Source organism: Mixophyes fleayi, chromosome 2, assembly GCF_038048845.1.
Source record: "Mixophyes fleayi isolate aMixFle1 chromosome 2, aMixFle1.hap1, whole genome shotgun sequence".
Taxonomy (NCBI): Eukaryota; Metazoa; Chordata; class Amphibia; order Anura; family Limnodynastidae; genus Mixophyes; species Mixophyes fleayi.
This window is the reverse complement of record NC_134403.1, coordinates 322,674,082-322,697,377: the sequence shown is the minus strand read 5'-3', so window position 1 is coordinate 322,697,377 and position 23,296 is coordinate 322,674,082. Positions and strand designations below refer to the sequence as shown.

At 38.6% G+C, this 23,296-nt stretch overlaps 1 protein-coding gene across 1 annotated transcript in view; it reads right to left on the bottom strand.

Annotated features, from left to right (window-relative positions):
- PAFAH1B1 (platelet activating factor acetylhydrolase 1b regulatory subunit 1) overlaps positions 1-23,045 on the bottom strand; it is a 47,913-nt gene extending 24,868 nt beyond the window's left edge. Inside the window, exons 1-2 of the mRNA XM_075196764.1 lie at positions 22,625-23,045; positions 2,794-3,005 (exon numbers count right to left, since the gene is read on the bottom strand). Coding sequence (XP_075052865.1) covers positions 2,794-2,825 — 32 coding nt within the window. The 5' untranslated portion in view covers positions 2,826-3,005; positions 22,625-23,045. The remainder of the gene's footprint in view (positions 1-2,793; positions 3,006-22,624) is intronic.
- Between the last annotated feature and the right edge of the window lie 251 nt (positions 23,046-23,296).

The window sequence follows — 23,296 nt, the reverse complement described above, 5'->3', positions numbered from 1 at the left end:
GATTGCAATACATTAGTCATATGTGAGATTTATTACAAAGACTTCTGAAAAATCTACAGAATTAAGGAATGATTTTTGTGATTACATGTTGCCAAAATATCCATATTTGGATTAATGCACCAGAATTTTCTCTGGACCGCCAGTGTCACACCATCATCAGTACTTCAAGTGAAAGTCATTTACAGGGAGACCATGTAAAAAAAAAAAAAAAAAGTTCAAAAAAAAAGGTATGACAGATGAAAGTCTACACAAAGAAGTCATACCCTGGGGTGAAAAGGTTAGACCACACAAAAACTGCAAAATGATTAGGTTTTGGGCCAAACACTATTTTACAGACAAGTAGTAAAGGTCACTCTGAGGCACACTTTTGCACTCCACTCCTTAAATAACAGATTTACTATCTAATAAATGCAGTTCATGTACAACTCCGGCCATTGTACTCTGTCAACCACTCCCAATGATATTTCTACTGAACAACAAAAGCAGTAACACTTGATTTTTATCTGCCCCAGCAGATTTGCTGAACCTCTTCCCAGCCCTTAAAGATATCCAGCGTGCTGGTGTCCATTACAGTAATGACCTGAGAAATCAGATAATGTCACTCACGGGCCTTTATGGTCTGTAAGAGATTACTCTCCTTTGGTACAACTTTAATCTAAATCTAGAACGACCCCTACGTTTGTATTCAAACCAATTTTAGAATTTCACATTGGAACAATCACTCTCACAATGCATTCCAAGGCACAAATTATGACCTGCTAGTTTTGTGGAACTTTCAATACAATCAGCACCTGATATGAGAAAACATACTGCACAATAGGCAGTATTGTTGCCTAACTTGACCTTATTTTTGTGGGCATTAAAATTTTATTCGGAAATCGCTTGAAACGCTCAGAAATCAAATATAGGATACATTTCTGGACTTTAATGTGTACTTTATTAAAACAAGAATTACTTCTCGAAAAGATATACTGGAAATGTAATTGTAATAATATTGAAAGAACCACAAACGTTATAAGCTACAGATGAAGGTAGACTGAAACACAATTTACAAAACAGTCACAAAAGTGGATATTTGGAGGTGGTGACTCTAAAATGAAAACTATGCAACTCTGTTGCAATGATTGCCCCAGAAATCATGACATGGCAAAAATCTTCAGAGCAGCACAAAGTAATAGTAGCAGCAGTGACTGTCACCCGGTCACTCAGCAAGTGATTAGCGCTCTCACTGATCTCTAGATTACATACTTGTATTGCCTCTAAATGTAGCACCAAACAAGGAGAGACAGGTATGTATTAGAGTATTCTCCCCCCTGATCTATTTAACTACACCCGACTGTTTCTACTTGCCACCTGGCTCATTGAGTCCTATTATAATAGGGCAGACCATTGTTTGGCATGTGTGAGCACTGCAGCCACCATTCTGACCATTCCTGGCAGTCAGTACAAACAGGCAAAGACTCAGCAGCCAGGCTGTGTCCAGTCAGCAAGCAGACAAGCAGAATAAAAGTATTAATTATTATTGTGAAGTATTGCACTGCCCCCACCCGGCTACTTCTTAATGCCACCGGGCTGGCAAAAGTTTTGCGGGGAGAATCTGTATTCTATAAACGAAATGTACACTGTAAAGCAAAGCAGAAAACAAGCTTTCCAAATAATGACAGCCCACAAATTAGGCACATTTATCTACCTCATTACAAGTGCATAAAGAAACAGTGAGCATGTCCACAGATGGAAGATGGTTGTACTTGTGAGGTTTAGTTCTAGAATTTTCACATTTTATAATTCGTACAGGAGGCAAATCTATAGTGAAGCACAGTGGTGTTTATGTAAGAATATGCAAAAAAATCATCTCCAGCAATGGAGTTAAAACTGGTGATGCAGCTCCATTTACACAGGGTCACAAATGCACCGAGCGATCACGTTTGTTGTCAGTCCAACAGTATATACAGTTTGATATTCTAAGCTAACAAACTGCTGGAAAAAGTATGAAGCTGTGAGGTTTTAAGGACCAAGTGTACCAGACTCAAAAATAAACATGCAGAGCTTGCTGAGATATACTATATTATGCAGTGGTGGACACACACACACTTGAACACATTGAAAACAACAAAAGGTATACAAAGTGATTTTGGAAGCAAGTAGACAGCAGAGTTCAAATAAGTGTAAATCAGCATCTTTATAAACTGTAGATGGAACGTGGTAGTTTTCAAATTAACTAACCAAATTAGAAATTGAGGGAATGGCAGCACCAAGTTTTCTTCAATATACAAACTACATGATAAGCCATCATATTACTGTGTCATTCCCTGATCAAGTGCTTGAATAACTATATGAAACTGTAGTAGTGCACAAGTGCCAATTTTCAATTAAGAAACTTAATTTCAGTCTTCAAAACAAGTAATCATCACCTTTGATTTTCAAAGAGATTTAAATTAACGGCACAAGCTGCCATTTAACAAAAAATAAGCCTGTTTAGCCTGTTTACATTCTGTATCAAGTCTACTACACCCAGACTCACCTGAAGGCCATGGGCAGGGCAGAGTGAGATGGGTACCTTCCTGTACAGTCTGACATTTATTAGCCTAACTCAGCACTTGTTTTTGTTAGAATAGCATAACTGTAGGTCTAACAGGTTCATGGACCAATCATACAACCGCCAAAAGATGTAAGGATGTATGGAAAAATTCACTCATAGGAAAATACACAGTAGAAGTATTGATGCACACAATTAGTTTGTGGATAAGACACACACACACGTAATACTCATACATCCTTGTTAAAATCACTTACAGCTCATCTCGTTGTCTCTGTGACAGGACCATGATGAAAGTCGTCCCAGGAGATCAGTACAGCAAGGGAGACCTTCAGGAGTTCACAAATCCTAAGGAACTCCGGATCTGCAATGAATTCGGCCACAGAGTGGCTTCAGCTATGGAAAACCTCGTCGCCACAAGCAATACCTAAACAGTTTAGAGTCATTCAACGTGGAAGGTTCATTCCACCTACAAAAGAATAAAGACAAATTTATTACATTGTTTTTGAAATCCTAATCTGATTCTTTAACAACTTTTGTATTTACATATACAATCCGCATGAAAGTTTAGCACGACCAGACTTGTACCAGACTCCGTGACTTACCAAGCAACACTTTAGTGACACTAATTAACCAATATAAAAAAATATTCTGCCAAGAGTATTCTAGGTCAGATTTCACAATTCCACTTTTTCTTTGTTAATTTTTCTGAAAAAAATACCCCCTCGCTCTGACATGAACTGGGCCCCTGGTACCTCTTTTGCGCCACTATCTCCAAAGTAAATCAAATGGTTCAATTCCTAGCCTCTCGGCTCGCCTCTTGCTGCACATCAAATAAGGATAGGGGAATCAGGGAAAGTTTAACAAATGGCTAAAAGTGGAGTAGGCTTTACTGACTAACCAATTAGAAATTAATGTCCTTTACTATATTCCTAGTTGACCAGCACAAAACTATGAAAAATAATAATAAAAAAAAAAAATTAGAGTATCCAAGTGAAGAAAGTTAGAATTTTCATGACAGGGTGGGTTTTCTTTTGGTACAGGTTCTAAAGAAGTTTTATTTTTTTTAGGTTTACATAAATTACAGGAAATATATACACTCCTGGTTCTATTCATACATCAAGAAACATATCCCAACATATGTTCCCTAATTATCTAGTTAAAGTAAATTGAAAAAACAAACAAAAATAAAACAAAGTAAAATAAAATAAAAGCTACTTTTAGTCCTCCAGTGGTCATGTGGTACAAACAAATTAAAAAGGACCAAACCTACCAAAATATAAACTATGAACTTCGTTTTCTATAGTGATACATTTGAGAACACAGTCTTTTTGCATCCATTGGACAGGAGCCTCCCATAACTTCTGTGCTGTTAGGAGCGCTCTTTCTAAAATCAAGCATGCAGTCTTTGGCTTACTACTTGTCTCACTTCCCAACCTCACATCATAATACTGCCCTTGGCACTCACATCTGTGTCCTCACTTACACACTACTTATGTCGCATGTGAAATTTTTATGAATCTAAGGTTGTACAATACCAGAAATCACAAGTGTTTACAAGACAGTAGTTTTATATAAAACATTTTGTTTAAATAACCCATCTCCTTTACAGAAAAGGTAACAAAGTAGGAAAAAAATCCAGCATTGGGCCTGATGGCTGTATTATTTTCGTCATGACTGGGGCCTATTAGTGCAGAGGCCTGGGTGAGTGGTCATCCACCACAAGCATGCACGATTATGATATGATTGCTTTGATCGGATTGCAATCGGGCATCATGGTCGTTCTTGGACAAACTTGCTGAGATACTGGGGTCAATGTACAGCGCTGCGGAGCAGAAATCTACGATAGTAATTGCCCCGAGACCAGCTGTGACATCACAACGTGTGGCTTGCATTACAGAAGAAAATTACACGGTTCTTATCTTATTGTTTGACAATAACTCAAAGGTCAAAATAATAGGAAATGGCTTCTTTGCAAGAATTTTCAAATAAAATAGCTAAAACTGAGCAGGGTCACTATAGAGGAGGCATGCCAAACTAAATGACAGAAACAGTAGAAAGTTCAGTAATTGCAGCATGCCACAGGAAGTAATAGTACATCAACTAAAGAGTTGTTGTGTATGAACATATATCTCTTACAGGTAGACAGTAATTGGTAGTGTGGCAGGTTTGTTTAAATACACTGGTGTATTTGCTGAATTATACAAAAGGGTAGGACCAGCAATGTCACAACAAATGAAATGTCTGCAAAATAAGCTTTTTCATATGCATATTAAAAATTCCCATAGAACAAGTGCCAAAACTTTGCATGGCATTCTCCTGACCTAGTGTGTATAGTGGATCACACTTCTGACACAGCCTGATTGTGCATATTGGAGCTACACTCATTTTACAGTACTGTAAGATAAAGGGGACATTTGTAATGAATACAAAACAATGGTTCACACCCAATTCTCATGCAAAAAAGCTTTTAGAGCAGTGGGTTAGAAAATGTGACTTAAAACTCACCTGTTCCTCAAAGCTTATCAACCATCCACTTAACCCCTCATCTACTCTGCTCGCTATTCCCTCTCTCCCCTGGCATCACCAGCTCCCTCTCGTGTCTGATTTGTCCACCCTCCCTTAGGATGTAAGCTCTTATGAGCAGGGCCCCTCTTTCCTCGTGTCTCCATACCTATTCTTCTGCTCTGTCCTTACTCCATATGGCTATCCTGGAGTTACTGAAGCATTGGTACTTTGTGTTTATCGTTCTGTACTGTTTAACCCTGTATGGTCTACTGTTTGTACTATGTACGGCGCTGCGGAAACCTTGTGGCGCCCAACAAATAAATGATGATAATAATAATAATAATAATAATAATAATAATAATAGTGACTTTCCTGCAATAACCGATCCTTTCACATTTCCACATATGACTAGTGTCATATTAACATAACACTTAAGAACTCTTCTTACACTTCACCAATGGCATCAGCCATATAGTACAATGCTGCTTACAATTTGGGAACAGTTTTCTTCCAAATCTAAACAAATGGGAAATTTCCCCAGTAAATGCGATTAGAAATATTCACTTTCCCAAACGCTCTACTCAAAAGGTATCTGCTGACATTTTCTAATTAGGGTCCTGTGTCAGCAGTATTTCACCAGCACTCCTAGGTTTCATTGTGTGAAGCGTTGTGCACCAGTAATCACTTCTACGTGCAGTGCAAGTCAATTAGATAAGAGAGCATCTCTGGCAACCTGCTTATAGAACGGCTTCCATTTCTAGTATTCTACAGCTGAAGCTACAAAAAGAGTTGCTTACTTTTAGCTTAGGATCACAGCCATATCAAATGAATTTAAAGAGCTCAAGAATATACTGACTTATGCCATGCATTTTACACCATGTAAAAGTGTGCACTGCATTAATGCATGGGTTTGACATGTATTTACAAAGACAGTTTCATATCTATTTTTAAAACATGCATCTATGACAACAAGGAAAGAACAGACCATAAATATAGTCTTACTTCTTTAAACTTTCCCTCACATTTATTTACACACACTTAACTTGTGTAATAAACACAAATTAAACAAAGAATTGTTAACCCAGTGTACATAGCCATAGTATGGTTATTTTTATTTTCCTACAAAATGTTGAAAGCATAGGCAACCAAGTCATTCAGATTTTGAGCAGTGAAAATTACAAAATCCATAGACACCTACTGTTACCGTTACTACGGTAATAGTACACATTAATATTGTTACTTCGGTAATCTCAATGCTGATTTTTCCCTTGCAAGTCTGAGCCACAAGCAAAAATCTGCTTTAAAATTACTGTAGTAACAGTAATTTAGCGCAGCCCGACATGCAGAAACTGAAATCTCCCCAATATGCAGGGTTTTTTTGTTTTGTTTATTTTTTACATGTTATGTCAGGATCGCTTAGCAAATTTGCTACATAGCTACAGTGTCCTCCATTTTCTTGTGTCCTATAAAAACAGACCTTTTCCTATAAGCTTCCATTTTCTCATAAGCTTCATTGGTCATCCCATTGTCCAACAGCTTTTACAATCAATGACGTAAGGTATTTAAAGATTCAAAACATAAAAAATAAATCCAGAAGCATGGAAAATCACATGAATGTAAAGAACCTGTAAGTAAAGTGGATTTAATTTAATGTAACTGAACATATGGTGGAAAGAATAATCCTCAAAAACAGAACACAAAACACCTTTCTTCTGTGCTATGGTTTGGCTGGATACATACTGCCACCTAAACTGTAGAATCTTTTTATCAAAGCATTCACCTATAATAGAGACATTTCTATTTTAATGAGGGTGACCACAACACATAATATTAAATGTAATAGGAGAAATTAAATCAATTGTTCAAATGCTTGATAAAGTATTTGATTCAATCAAAATTGCTCCTTAGCGTTAAAATTAAATATTTACTTCTCTACTGGGAAAAAATTAAAATATGCAATTGCGTCCGACCTTAGGCTACATACACACTTATTAAAATTGTTAAGATGGATTTCTAATGTAGATTAAACATATTTAGCATGCTGTGGAAATTAAAAAAAAAATGACATGTGCCCATACATAATGGATTTGCTTGTGTATTTTTGTTTGTTCCATCAAATGCCTCAAAAGTGCAGAAGAGAAGGAAGGCTAGGAGAAAGGTGTGCGATAGACTTGGAAAAAAAACACCTGATGTTCTTTCCCTTTTCTGTCACAATGTGTACATTTTACAGTGAGATAATTCACATTCAGAATACACTGATTTTTTGGACAGACAGCAATTTTGTGACTGATTAGGTCTAAAAGAGCCTAATTGCCCGTCAAAATCAGCATGTAGACCATGTTAAAAATCAATTGACCACCTCAAAACTTCCATGTTCCTAGACAGATAGCCCATACACAGTGTAACAGGATGGACCGCCAATACCACCCTGTCTGTTCCCTTTCGTTATACCATGTGCGCCCTTTAACCACAGTAGGAGGGGCTTACAATGCTGCCACTACTGGACGCCTTAACGGCATACAGAACCACGTTCCTTCTGGGTAACTGTCGCTGATAGGGTACCCCCTTCGTGGTACACCTTGGCTGGTACCCCTGACCTCTTCCTATAGATCAGGGTTGCTGTAGATGGATCCCCACTGGCCTATCACACTGGACAGAGCTGCTGGGTAATGGGCAGAGTGGTGGTACCGGAAAGCTGGGTCCAAACCTCGGTACAGCCGGACACGGATTAGAATTGGGTCTAATCTGTAGGTCACAGGAATTACAGCATGAAAGAAGTTGTCAAGCAGATCTTTGAAGCAAGTGATGTTTATTTAGCTCAAGTGTCCCAACAAGGACAGTTCACACTGGTTAAAGGTACCAGTGATCAAGAGGTCATAACAGAATACATTTCAATGCAAGCCAGTGCTCTTTTGATATAATTGTTGGGAGTCCAGCTTAGAAGGAGGTAATCTGACCTCCTGTCCCTTTCAACCAATCTGGACTGATTCATGCAGCCTGCGCGTTAATCACCCAAGAGAGGTTAACACCTTGTTACATAGAAGCTAGTGGCAGATGGAGTCTGTCACCTATAACCAAACAGGAGGACATTTTTATTTTATTTTTTGTTCATTTAAATTATACTTAAATGTCTTACAATCAGTAACAAAAAAACTGCTGGAACAAAAAAGTATGCACACTGTCATATGTTCTAAAATCTACACAAACATTATATGTCTGTCCTAGAGTGCCTACATTCTCAGACCTTGCTTTATTGTTAACATATACAGTATCCCAAATATTAAAAATGTAATATCCATGTACAAAATTTTCTTTGTGCATTATGGGACAATTACCACCTGTGCCCCAGAGAAGCAATTTTATTTTTTTAATTAACTTAGACTAAATTGGCTACTACAACTCATCTAATTTTAATTACCCAATATAACATAATGCATCTAAATGGCCTGGTTAGATTTCATGTATAAAGTGAATTTCCTAAAAGGGATAAATTAATGCATTATACTCAACATAAAATCTAAAGATCATTAATATTAGCAATGTACAAGATTAAAACAATAAATTATGCTGTATGCATTTACTTTTCAAACCAAATGGAATTATGCATGGCATTATCTAACATTTATGCAAACTTCTATGTATTTTCATTTGTTTACACAGGATTAACCTTCCCCTAAATTGTCCCTTGTAGATAACTATAGAATAAATAGTGAGTACAACAAATAATTTGTTGAAATTCTACTGGACTTAATAGCTAGTCAATTTGATATCACACTATTATGACTTCAGTAAGCAAATTCCATTTTATAAAGTGGTAAAAAAATATAAAACATAAAACACATCACCCACAGTAAAGATAGACAATCACATATATATATATATAATGAACAAAACCACCACCACTGGCCCCAGTAACATCCATCGCCAGCTTCACCCCTGGAATTTCAGAAAACTTAAAAAGGTTTATCCTTTTCTGAAAAGCCAGAAAGTAGAAATCAATAGGGAAAGAGGTATTTTACTACTTACCAAATTGGAACACAAAGCTTTTGAGATTACATATGTAAACCAGGGAACCCAGACTAGACATACATATTGTAGGCACACTTAAAATATTTGTGTTTATAACTTAAACTGTTGCTATGGAGATCAATGAATACACATCTTTGGTTCCTTCAAAGATCCTGTAGATTCCAGATTTGAGTGAAAGCTTCCATAACTATACATTACTAGCACAAACAGCCTAACACTTTACAAAAAGGATACATTAAACAGAGGCACATTAAATGACAGAGTCCGTTTTACAATCTATGACCTTGTACCCATGGACCTCAATGAGGTATCCACAGTAATTCACAGAGTGAGGGTGCACCCAATGCACTCTGAATGTTCAGATGATTAATAGAGCTCATTAAACCATTTGGAGAGTCTTACTCACATTCACTGCAAGTGTTATAAGTATAAGGAGACTAAATTTGTAAACATTCAGAGCTCAGAAAGCACCCTTAGTTTGATGTAACATGGATGCCTTACTGGCACCCGTGCATACAGTTCGTGAAAGGATGGGGGACTTGTGGAAAAAAATTTATATATATATATATATCACACGTATTTGCAGTGGACTAGCCACATACACATTATATCCACAGGATACATGTTCATAATGAAAAAAAACAATAAAAACAGGTACCACTTAACATCCACCATGTACAATACAAGTTCTTTGGAGTCTCGCCTCAGTCCATGAATGACTGTTGAAAGATCTAAGAGTGTCCACACTCGCACAGACAGCTGGGTGGTTTCACCTCATCTTTCTTAGTGACTTAAACAACAAAACAAAAAAAAAAAAGTTTCTGCGGGTCCTCTGGCTGCCTTAGTAGGTTCATATCAAACAGCACTTTAAGGGGGCCTCTATTTGATCTTTTGGATACACTGTAAAATGGCAGAGAAGTCGGAGAAGTGAGCTTGCATCCAAGGTCTGTCCAAGTGTTTGGATCAAGTCAGAGTGCAATTAGCACAAAGAAGAAAACCAGCAGTATCTGGTGCTTCCCTTCTATTCATTAATGTTAACTCTGCTCTTACTTCAGCCACTTTCAGCTTGAAACATGCACATGTTTAAACTAGTTTGAGCAGTACAGAACACAACCACTACAATTTAGGAGTAACAAGGCTCTATCCGTTTTCAGAATTGCAGCTCCCTATTGTAGGAAATCAGATCCAGTCAATAGTGGCATGTCTTTTTAGAATGTAAAAGCTGTGCACTGGATAATACAAAGCAGCTGGTACGCATACAAATTTGGCAAAAGAGTGCTGTGGTAACCAGGATTCAATTGTTTTCTTTTTAGTTGCATGTAATATACATACACTCACTCCAAAGTGGAGTGGATACTTATGACTTAGAAACTACCCAGGTGATTACTAAACCACTAAAAAAAATAAAAAAATAAAATATACTCAATGTATTCGCGTAAAGTAATAAAAAGTAATATTTATAGTCTCAAATCACACACAGCTACTTTCTTCAATAATTATTGCCACAACTGATTTTTAAGTGGTGAAAACATAAAACATGGACAATGTTTTAATTTATTTTAATTAAGTTAGAGTAAATGCATGTATGGAGGCCCTGCTCATGAGAGCTTACAATGTAGTGGGAAAAGGGCATAGCTGAGACAAGCAGAGCAAGTGTGGCTCAAAGTAAATATTGGGACATCTGTGAGGGTGTACCAATATGAGTAGTATAGGTGGCAAAAGGTTAAGCTCTAATAATGAGAGGTGTTCTCAATTTGAAGATTGTCTGAGAGTGATCAAGCATGGTAAGGTATTCCATAAGTATGTATTGGCCCGGAAGAAGTCTTGTGGGTGGAAATCAGAGGTGGTTACCAAAGACGAGGCAAGACATAGGTCAGAGGTAGATCTAAGAGGTTGTGAGGGAGTGTAATTTGATACGAGATGTATGAATTAGATACAGGAAAACACGAGGGAGCCAGAGTAGGTATTTGCGGAGTAGTGCAGCAGATCTGGAACATCAAAAATTATCAATCTTGCTACGGCATTTTAAATGGGGAAGATGTGGTGGTATTGACGGAGGATGATTGGGAGTGCTGGCGAGCCCTGTTTTTTAGACATGTTACTTCAGGCATCTTTGGGGAATCCATGTCAAGATATCAGAGGCAGCTGGTTATATAACCAGATGATGAGATGGTACAGAAGGGGAAAGAGGTCAAGGCTTGAGAGGTTGATTTATGTGTAATCATATTACTAGAGGCCAAAATGAGTAAATAAGTTCAGCAAGAGAAGAGGTGTACAGTGAGAAAAGCATAGGACCAAGAAGAGTCTTGTGGGTCCCCAACACGTAGTGGGAGTGGGCGGGAGGATATGCCATAGGTAGAAACACTGAAGAACTGTTCAATAGGTAGGTGGTGACCCAGGAAAGAATGGTCACAAAAGATAATGGAGTGAAGGGTGTGCAGGTGGTGTTGATCAATAGCATCAAACGCAGTAAAAAGGTTCAGGAGAAGGAGTATGTTAAAGTACATTTTTAGACTTTCCTGAAAGTAGGTTGGGCAGTTTTAGTCAAATGTTGAGGACGAAAGCCTGATCTAAGAGAGATAAGAAGTCAGTAAGACAAAGCAAGATGTGGTTGTGTAGAAGTTCGCTCAAGAATCATGGAGGCAAAAGTGGGGAGACTTGGTATTTGGTGAGAGTGAAAAGTGTGCTTGAAGGAGAATGTTGCATTGGTGAGCTAGGTATACAGTGGGGGGGACAGGGAGCAGGTTGTAGGGCGAGATAATGAGATAAGGGCAGGAAATCTGTCCTCTTTTACTGGAGAACATGAACTGAGGGTGGATTGGGCAGTGTAGAAGGTGGAATTAGGCATTATGAGAAATTTTGTGGAAAAATCACCATTTTGTATTTGAAGTAGATGACTAAATCATGAGCTGCAGTGAGGAAGATGATGCGGTCCAGGTGATATATACAAGTATTAGAGAATACTCACCGTTAAATAGCTGCAACACAACTGTCTACATCAGACTTGTAGTGACAATTATAAAAAAGCCCTTAACTTAAGTAAATAAAACAATCTCACATTTGTAATTACTTCTCTAATGCTAAACAGTATCATTAAGAGTATAATAACATAATTCTAGAGCAGCTGACAGTTTATAAAGAGTCCTAGGATTAAATCTCAATACAAGCATCCCAACAGGACAGACATGACAGCAGTATAAATATAAAACAGTTGGCAAGTTGCAACAAATTGTTTGTTATATGACATACTCAACGCCAAGGTTTTCAGTCTTCAATTAGACATAATGCGATATGTGCACACACCTGAAAACACCACTCGGGTAAGCAGATGCAATGCTAACTTTAGGCCCCCTTCAAATGTCTCTGAGCATGTGGGGACATCTTGTATCAAACTGGAATTATGTCCAGGAGTGCCCTTCAACTTGTTAATTAGGACGTGCAGGGAATAATGGTATTTCCAATAATACATTAATTTCTCATTCATTACCCTTGGAACGGTGGCATCCTGTAGATAGATCTTTTGGGACTTAAATTGTTTAATATGATTGTTGCCTTGTGAAAAAGGTGGGACCCAATCAAAAGCATCCTTAATGAGAAGTATTTTTTCTCTAAGAAATGTCCCAGAGCTGTTTTTGCAGCAGTGTTTAATATCAGTTAATCAGATTAGCCATACATTCCCAAAATCAATTTTATTTTATTTAATCTATTTTTTTTAAACAAAATAGTCATAACCGGAAATTTCAAAAAAGGATTAATCCAGTCCACTGTACAAATATTCCAGTTGTTGTTTACAATATTGCTTAGTAGGATCAGAAAGGGACCATAAATAAATCTCAATCAGCACATTTTCATAAAATCAACCAGTCTGTATAACTTATAATTACGGTTACCCCCTCAGACTACAGGACACATTGGTATGTCAGGGTCAGAGCTTAGACATTCTGCCAGTTGTATGTTATTGTGATATATAACCTCCAATGAGGTTTCTACACAATTCAGGTATGTTTACTTGGAAGTCATTTACGGTTTCAAATTTACTTTGTATTGACAGTGTTCTTAAATTCAATTTGCACTATAGACCATACGGATCAACTTGCAATGAAGAGAGATCATGTTTCATTGTAGGAACAAGCGAGTCCTCTATTCTGTAATGAGAGTTCCACCCACTCAAGAAATCAGACAAATTAAATCACTGATGTCCGAGAAGTTAGAGGCTGTGATTAAGTTCTTTCACCGTGTATTTTCTGGTTGCTGGACATATTGTGGAGGCTCTCCTGACCTGGGGGCAACTGGTAAAGAAAGGAGTTTGTTGCTTAGAAGTATTCAAAGATACTTTAGTAGATTCCACATTATCAAACCTGGCAACAACTGTACATAGGTTGTTGCTTTTTCATTTTTACACTGCTACGCACACATATATGAACTATATTTCTTTATCTGGAGAGAAGCGAGAAAACTGTTCCAAAACATAACATCATGGCTCACAATATCTAAAATTCTATTTCACAAGACTCATTTTGAACGCGTTTTTGGTCGGATGGCTTCTGTTTTAATGAAAATCAACATATAAGTTCTAGTCATCACCTATTGCCGTTTATTACCTTGCAGTCAATCTATTGTTTAATAGAACAAATTACCATACAGAAACCAGTTCTGTAGTAAACTTTCATGAGAAATTGCATGCCACTAAATGGTGGTGTTAACAATCGCTTATCAGCATAGCTATGGAGACCAATCTGTAGAAACTTTAATGTGCATACCATCAAAGGTTACAGTTCCATATAAACTGCACTTTATGTGCATGAGTGATGTCTTTCCTTAAAGACTGTTCACTCACAAGTGTAAACGTATATGGCAACTCTCATCAAGCCAGGTGACAAGATCAAAAACAGACTAGTTGGACATGATTCACAACAATATCTGTAAACTCTAGACACAAGCAAGACAAAAATGAACAGTACAATAAAAACTTGTGAAATTGTTGGCACAAACACAGAAAATATTGTTCATTACAGACTCAGCAAAGTCACTGTAATTCTTACATGGACAGATATCCAGATATGTGGACAATGATGCCAGGCCTGGTCAAATTTCCCCAGAAGCTAGGAGCAAAGGCCACAACAGAGGAGCCAGCAATTTTGTAATATGTAATATGTAAGCCATGCAAGCAATTTTTATGGTTGTAATGGCGCAGATTTACAATTTTGTCAAGAGTTTGCAGTGCACAGAGTTTAATGTATAAAATTATTAGGTACATCACATGTTTAACCATTAATGTTAAATAATTGAAGTATTAGCAATGCCCAACACATGAACCCAGCATGCATAATAGACGTGCATTTACCCACCTCTGGAGCCCAGTATAATTACCCTTCTATACCTGTAATGTCGAACACTTCTCAGTTGATCTGGTTGCTAGAGTAGAGGGGGCCCTCTTATCTACCACAAAGTGGCCTCTGGCCCTAGATAAGTGATGCAGCCACACATTTGCCCATTAAACTAGATTTTGTTTTTTCATACTGCAAGGAGCTCTAGATAGAGTTAGCATTTAGAGTACAGAGGACTGTAGAAGCCACATAAGTTATCGTTCACAGGATGTCAGCAATGCTATAGTGCTGGGGTCCAGATCTTTTAGATTAATTGATCTACTAGAGTAAGCAGGTCACATTTTCTAGTCACCTTGACAACCAGAATTTACCCAGCCCCGAGATAGGTACTTTGCTTCCCTCACACAAACCTGGTTTATACTGTACCTCTACATTAGCACAAGTTCCGTGCCAGACTAAAAAGCAAAAGCTCCTTCTACACCATTGTCTGCCTCCCTTCTTGCTTTCATTCGCCTTCCCGCATCACGACACTGACCCAGTAATCTGCAGTCTAGCCTCTCGATCACACCAGTGGTCAAGTCACATTCTTACACAAAACCTGTAATACTACTATTAAACTGGTAATGCCATGATGCTCTAGTCCAGTGTTTCCCAACCCTAGTCCTCAAGTACCCCTAACAGTACATGTTTTCCATCTCTCTCTGCTGGAGCACAGGTGTAATCATTACTGGCTGACATTTTGAAAGATCCACAGGTGGTATAATTATATCACTGGTCACCTGGAAAACCTGCACTATTAGGGGTACTTGAGGACTAGGGTTGGGAAACACTGCTCTATACGGTTATAGCCCCATCCAGTTAACATGCAGTAGTAGAACACAAAGAATACGTGCAGACACTATCCAAATACACTGTAAAAGACATCTCTTGTCAAAAATGTCCCCATATGCAACAAATATGGAAGCATCAACTCAACCCATTCACAATGCATTTTACCTGAAGGCACAAGATGGCACACTCAAAAATGGTGCTTGCACTGTCCATAGATTTTAATAGAGCTCTGAAACAATTGTTTGCTATACATTGGGGCCTAAGTAATTAACAAAAGCTACACTAAACGTGGAGTTTTCCTTTTAATACTTTTATTTATTTTTAACTTAAGAGCCATTTATTGATGATATGCAGTTTTCAGATAAGATAATTTATATTGCTAGAATGATAGCCATGAATCAATAAACAGCTGTTCATCCAGATACCACAAAAATACCATGATCAGCCAACTAGTTTTGCCATTCATTCGTATTAAAATTCAAATAATGATCCACATATTTACCTATCCTCGCCTGATCTCTCACCAACCTGTGTTGGCCCGCATTATTGTCTGTCTTTCTGCAATTTCATCTTAAATGTCATCTTGTCAACAAACCGGCTTTCCAAAACAAAAATGTCAGGTAGGTAACTTCTGTCGGTGGGTGGAAATGTTATTAACCATTTATGTTGACATAACCATAAATTTCACCCAAGATCGCTGCCTAGGTTTGATCCTTGATTCAGAACTATCCTTTGTTCCACACATCGATTGTATATCAAAGTTATGTTACACAGCTAAAGAACATTTCCAGAATACACACCTCACACTGCAAAAACTTTAATTTGTGCACTCATGTCACGCATTAACCATTTAAATTGCTTACTTATTGGTCTTCCCCAAATCAGACTCTCCCTCCTACAATCTATTTTGTATGCAGCGACTAGATTGATTTTCAAGGAAAATCATTCATCCACTGCTGACCCACTCTGTCAGTCTCTACATTGGTTGCCTGTTTCACTAAAATATAAAACAGCACAGTGGTCTAGTGGTTAGCACTTCTGCCTCACAGCGCTGGGGTCATGAGTTCAATTCCCGACCATGGCGTTATCTGTGTGGAGTTTGTATGTTCTCCCTGTGTTTGCGTGGGTTTCCTCCGGGTGCTCTGGTTTCCTCCCACACTCCAAAAACATACTGGTAGGTTAATTGGCTGCTATCAAAAATTGACCCTAGTGTCTGTCTGTGTGTGAGTGTGTGTCTATATTAGGGAATTAATGCTGTAAGCCCCAATGGGGCAGGGACTGATGTGAATGGGTTCTCTGTACAGCGCTGTGGAATTAGTGGCGCTATATAAATAAATGATGAGGATGATGATGATGATTACCAACATCAACGAAACTGCACCAATATACATCTTCTCACTCGTCTCAAAATATCTCCTAATTTTAACCTTCGTTCTGCATCTCATCCACACTCATTACATGCTTCCATTCGCTGTTAGACTTTCCTCTACTCTTCAAACCTTTAGGCGTTCTCTGAAAACCCACCTGCTCAGGTTAGTTTATAAAATTTCAGAACCACCCTCTTAACCTCCCAAGGGTATTTTATTACCACCCTTTATACATTTCCCACAAGACAACAACCGTTTGACCTTCATTGCGGTGTCACTGGATCATATAGTCTAAGTACTTTTTACCCTTACAATCTGGCTGGAGCAATATGTAGCACTTAACCTCATGTAGCTAACTCCCACTGTCCTATACATTGTAAGATTGCGAGCAGGGGCTGCTCCAAGGCTGGGTAAACACTAGAGCGGTTTCAGACGATTTGGCCCAATATTTCATTAGTGTGTACGACGAACGATTATTGTTCCAAAGTAAATTGTATCATTTCATTTGATTTTTAAACCAGACTAAAAAGGTTGTTTCAATTCTACAGTGTGTATGCACTCGCGATCAGCAGTGTCCATAGATCTCTATGGAGTGTGCAGAGTCACAATCTTTTCAGCTGATGGTTGTGACCGATGACAAGCACAGATCTGAAGGTGAATTGTGTAAGATATGTATAGTGTATACACATGAATCTGCATGCCGATCGGGACTTTTTTTCCTTTCTGTCGTTGGTAAAATCGTTAGAGAGGCCACATCGAGAGTAATTTTCTGTAGTGTGCACCCAACCCAGCCTTACCCATCTGTATAACCCAGTTTTATCACTGTGTCTGTTCCCAATTGTAAAGCACTATGGAATTTGCTGGCGATATATAAATAAAATGTTGAAGATAGATTTTCATTTCAAAAGGGCGATTGTTTCTGGCCATACATATAGCAAGTATGGCAACTTGAAGCCTCATAGCGATTGGAGCTCTAGTGTTGAACACTAGCAACAACATAAAATGTAAATGCCTTTTATATGTGCTTTTACTACAGTTTTAGGTTCACTTTAGGCTTCTGGACGTGTTTACATGCTCCACAAAAAAAACGCTTTTGTCTAGCGGTCATAATTTCGAGTTTCATAACAGTTTACATGTGTTAAAGAATGCAAAATGCATTTACTTACAAATATGAAAAGGCGCGCGTCTTTAAACTAATGAATTGTGTACAAGTGAATAAAATCCATTAATTTAAAGACGCATTCCCTTTTCTCTTTCACCATTTTCTAGTTTGTTTTTGGGGAGTTGACCACTCCGTCCAAGTGCTGTATGCTTTATAAAACGGAGGTTCATTGGAAGGTTTTAAATGGGACACCCTGAATATAAATTTGTATCACTAGCTTAGGGACTCGCCTACAGGAAATGCCTTGATGCTGGCAGATGAACTTAACACCAATATAACTATATTGTGCACAAAATTATCCTTTATGTATATGCTGAGACAGTGATTTTTATATATTGTTAGTTTGAGTGCCGGACAACATTTTTCTTTTATTTGTTCTTACAAATAAAAACTCTTCTACAATGTGTTGAGGGAACTTTTCTCTGTACACAACTGACGACCTCTGTTTCGGGTTTCTTGAATCGCTAAAGTTAAATTTGTAGAACATCTTGGTTTTTAGTTTTTCTAAACACAATCACACTTTCCACACTGTAAATAATGGATGTTTCCATGACATGGGTTTCCCTGACTGCCACAGGAAACCATCCACCTTGAGGGCTCAATGATATCAAAATGCTTACTTTGTAAGGTGTAAAAAAAAATAAGGTACTGTTGAATTGAGAGGACAGAGACACAGAGAAAAAGGGACACTTACATGTGGTTTAAAGTGGACCTTTCCCTAAACAATAAATTATAATAAATGTAGAGAGCATATAGTAATAGTCTGGACAATGATTTACTGTTCATTTTTACAACGTTCTATGCTTACCCAGCATACAACCGGCGCCCCCTGAGATAGCCACTATACCGGCACACAGTTTAGAAACCGCTGCCCTGATAAATCGTTCTACCATTCAATTGAAAGGCATTATATTAGTTTACCCTCCTGCACAGCAGTGGTTCTCTTGCCTGTCCTCAGGAATCACCAACAGTATGTTTTTGTGATGTGATCATAAGACATATTAGATAGCTGGGACATCAGTTATTTCACCTATGTTCCTGTAAAAGAAACCATAAAATATGCATGGTTTATGTTGCCTGTAGTCTACAAAAAACCAATGCTCTACAAAGGAAAACATTTTCTCAGATTTAGTTACACTACTATGTAAATCAAAGTTTGACAAATCATTCTTTCATTGGAGTTTTACAATGTAATGGAGGCACTTTGCTTCTGCTTCTCGTAAAAACATCTAATGCAATATGAAATTCAACCGGCTATGTAAAACAGCAGCATCAACAATACACTGTGCATGTATTGTATGTATGATAATTCCCATATCGCACGTCAGGAGCATTCAATACTCATTAAAACCAAAAAGAACATCTGACGAATAATATAAATATATATATATATATACACACACACACACACACACACATACTATCTCTCTATCCATCTCACAGAGTGTACATACACCTGATGCTAAATATCTCAAAGTAGGGAATATTGTCCCCTGTGAAGCAGCTGGTTCAATATGAAAATAGTGCATTCTGGCCACAAGACATTGAAAATTTGGGCCAGCTGTTGGTAGTGAATGAGACAATCTGCTTATGAGCTTGCTAGCCAGACACTTAAATGTTAAACCAAAAGTTTAATACCGATTAAAACAATTCGTATGTTGGATGATAGGTTAAAATTTATTCCACCAGATACCCAAAAATAGGACCAGTAATAAGTCAACAATTTGTTCATAACCTGAAAAAAACCTGACCTATCAGCAAAGTGCTCAGATGGTCCACAGCACTAAATCACCAAGCAAGATCTCCCAGGAGACACAATTGAGACTTTTGCCAAGTGCCCAATATGACAATCACACACTTAACTTTCGCTGAATCTACAGCAACATAAAAATTAATGAATATTAAACATTAAGATCATGTATATATATTGAAATAACATTGAGGTAATAAAAATAACCATCAAAGGGAAAAGGTACAAATTGTGAGAACTGTATATGTAAATACAATAACACAAGATGCTAGACTTCACTGGCTCATGTTTGCACAGTAGAGTTTTAAAGCCACATCTGAAGCATAACATCACAGGCTAACAGAACACATGCCTAAGAGCAGGTGTCAAACTTCCTTTGTGTCTGCGTGAAAGGGAAAAAAACCAAACAAAAAACAAACACACACACACACACACACACACAAAAGGACCCAGAGATCATTGTTATGCTTTAAGTATAAAAATTATAAAATATCAGTTTAACATTTGTATTAAGGTATTTAAGCTACAGAATGATGCAACAGAGAACTTTCAAAGCATTAGGCAAGCACTGCATTGTAGGAGTGGCATGAAATAAGACAAAGAGTGAGGGCTTATAAACAGAGAACCAGAAGACAAAACAGATGATGGTACTTAGGTGGATGTGGTGCAAGGTAGATCCTATTCATACAATAAATACAATAAATCTGCTTCTGAATTTTAGAATAGGCTTATGATTAAATATTAAAAAAAAAAGTGTGTCATGGATTGATGCTGACTTTAACAGACGAGATATTATATAGTGCATTAACAGTTCATTTTTGAGAGCACAAAGTAACATATTAGTATGCATTTCTGTAGAACACAAAAATGAAGAGGCAGATAAAAAAAAAAAAAAAGGCAAAGCAGTATGGCACCTTTGTACAGATACACACAAAGAGGGCACGTCACAATGTATGAAAGCATTGTTTTAAAGTCCATGAGACACCCAGGAAGTGTATCTAAACAACATTCAGCAATATTGTGCACTAAAAGTAAAAGCAAAGTTCACATAAAGTAGACCAGCCAATCTAACAGAACAAACTAGCTCGATTATACTGAATCGTATTGTAGATACTTCTTTGCAAAGTATAAAAACTAGGATTCTAACTAAAAACTCCACAGAAAACAGCAGACGTGCAACAAATTATAATCATAAAACAGTGTCTAGATGTGCAAATCAATTTTAATAAAGACTAAAATTCAACAAGTGCAAGAATGCAGCAAACAAAAACACATTCCCCCATCAGTGACTTGTCGTTTTTCAGTGTTTTGTGCACCTTACATTCAGAATACTAAACATTTAACTGAATTTTCTCTAATATATACAAACAAAAATATTGCAAAATACTGTATTTTAGGTTTGCAGAGATGCAATGAAATTATAAGAGACTGTTAACAGCCATTTCTAAGCTTCTGCTACTCCACCCAATCTCCACTGTCTCTGCACATCATCCATCTGTGTGATACCATAAACAAGGTCCAGACATGCATTACTTCAATATTTTCTTGGAGCAGTATAACATACTCCAAATCAGATCTAATCCTTATCAAACACATACATTCTTTAATTGCAATGCACTGATGAGCTTGGAAAAACAAAATGTTCCCCCCCTAACCACAATTGCCAGCCAATATACTGAATAAGAATTCATCGCTGCTCTGTATATAAACAGGGTAGTACCCCAGCATCATCTTCATGAAGAGGTGGTATAACAAGGGTTTAAAACAAGGGTGTGCACAACACACACCTAGCAGTGATTCAGCCATCTCCCACTCCCCGCCTCTGACAATTTCACCTCCAATACATGCAACAGTCTGGAATACTGCAAGTCACCCTACTACATTGAATGTTTAGATCCACCGCATTTTGCTGGATTATAACACCGCATAAGAGACACTGTCAGAAAATGCATACATATACAAGCACTGCAGAGGACAACCGATAATGGGTCTTTATGATATAGGTGTAGCCTTTTCACAATCATTTTCAAGGAAGCCCAGGTCAGGTTCTCCAGCTATTAGATGCCCAATTTTGTCACTTCAGCTACTAACTTGCAATTTACAGTATCCTCTGGAATGTTTGCAATGGCCCAACACCATATCTGTTTATTTCTGGGGAGGGTTTGTGCAAAACCTGATATGCTTTGTTAAACTAGTTAAAAGATATGAAGATTTACTGCCCTATACAAATAATTAAAAAAATATGTATGAATCATGGCTTATGTCTTCATTGTTATTACAATAGTTGAAAGGGCTGTGCGAAAAGATAACCTACTGTAAGGCTTACCTTAGCAAAAAATGAACTACTGCAGATTAGTCATTAAGCAATGTCATGTCATGTTGCATGGCTATATACACCAATCACTTACATTACACAACATATGATGGAGGAGAATAAGAAACATTTAGCTTACTAAAATACCACTATTCTGCCCATCAGCCACAATACCTAAATACAAATGACAGCAAAACATCTTTACATAACCTGCAATTAGGCATGACAAAATCCATTCTTCTACCTGAGCAATTACCTCAATGTACCATATGCTTTATGAGAAAGGAGGAAAAGGATACAAGGCCCCCATAAAACTTCAACACATCTGCTGCAGATTATTAGAATTATAAGGGATACAACAGGCAATAATCTGCTGTCATGCAGCAGTTAGAGGACCAGGGAGGTTAAAGTGATGATCAACCCCATAGTACAAGACAATCCTACTGCCCACAGAGTGCTGTCATAGTCAGCTTGTTTTGGAAGGGTATCACAATCAGGATGTGCAGGGGGATCTGCGATGCAGGAGCTCTCCACACCCCAGCTCATGAACTGAACCCAGGCACTGCCTCGCCCCAGCATCTTCCCCCCCAAAGGGAGCGAGGTGCCCCCCGAGCCTCCTTCCCAGCAGCCCCCTGCGGTGTGTAAGCAGTAACGGCTGTCCGCCATTTTGAGAGGCAGAGAGAGAAGATGAAGGAGGAGGCGGTGGCAGCTGCAGCCACATCGCCACGACCAGGCCTTGCCTCCCCGCCTCTGTCCTTCACCGTCACAATGCACGTTACACGGCGCGGCTCGGTACTTACCGGGGGATTCATCCGAGCACACAGTGCGGCGACGGTGATGGCCGCTCCGAGGCCGGCTACTCCCGAGGAAGGTCTTTGGAAGGGCGGGGGAAGCTGCTGCCCGGGAAGAATAAGTCACGTAGAAAAACAAGTGTGTGAAAAATGGAGACTAAGGGTTGGGCACGAAGGGTGATGAGGCGCGAACGAAGGCCCTTGATAATGATTTTTTTCAGGGGGGTGTTTTATTGTCAACAAGCGCTGGACCCTCCTCCTCCACGGACCACCCGAGTCGGTATCCCGCGTCTTCCTCTCCTGACCGTCCCTTCCGCCGGGCACTCTGGGCAGCCGCCGCCGCGCTGTCAACGAAACGGAGATCAGCAGCGCGGTGACGTCATATCAACCGCTGTAGGGGAGGAGGGAGCGACCGGCCGGCTGCAGGGGAGGCAGAGAGAAGGAGGGCGGGGCCGGCAGGACGCGCAGGCGCATTAGCGGCCGCTGATGCTGTTGCTGCTGTCTAGGCGTGGACGGCGGGAGAGAGGTGGAGGAGGCAGGGATGACAAAAGGCAGTGACGCAGGAAAGACGGAGAGCACATGCGTGTTTGTACCTTGTCTCAAGGCGGTGGGTTGTGTCTTCCAAGCATGCTCCAAATAACCTTCGATTTTTCTAGCTGTTGTTGTGGAACTATATTTCAA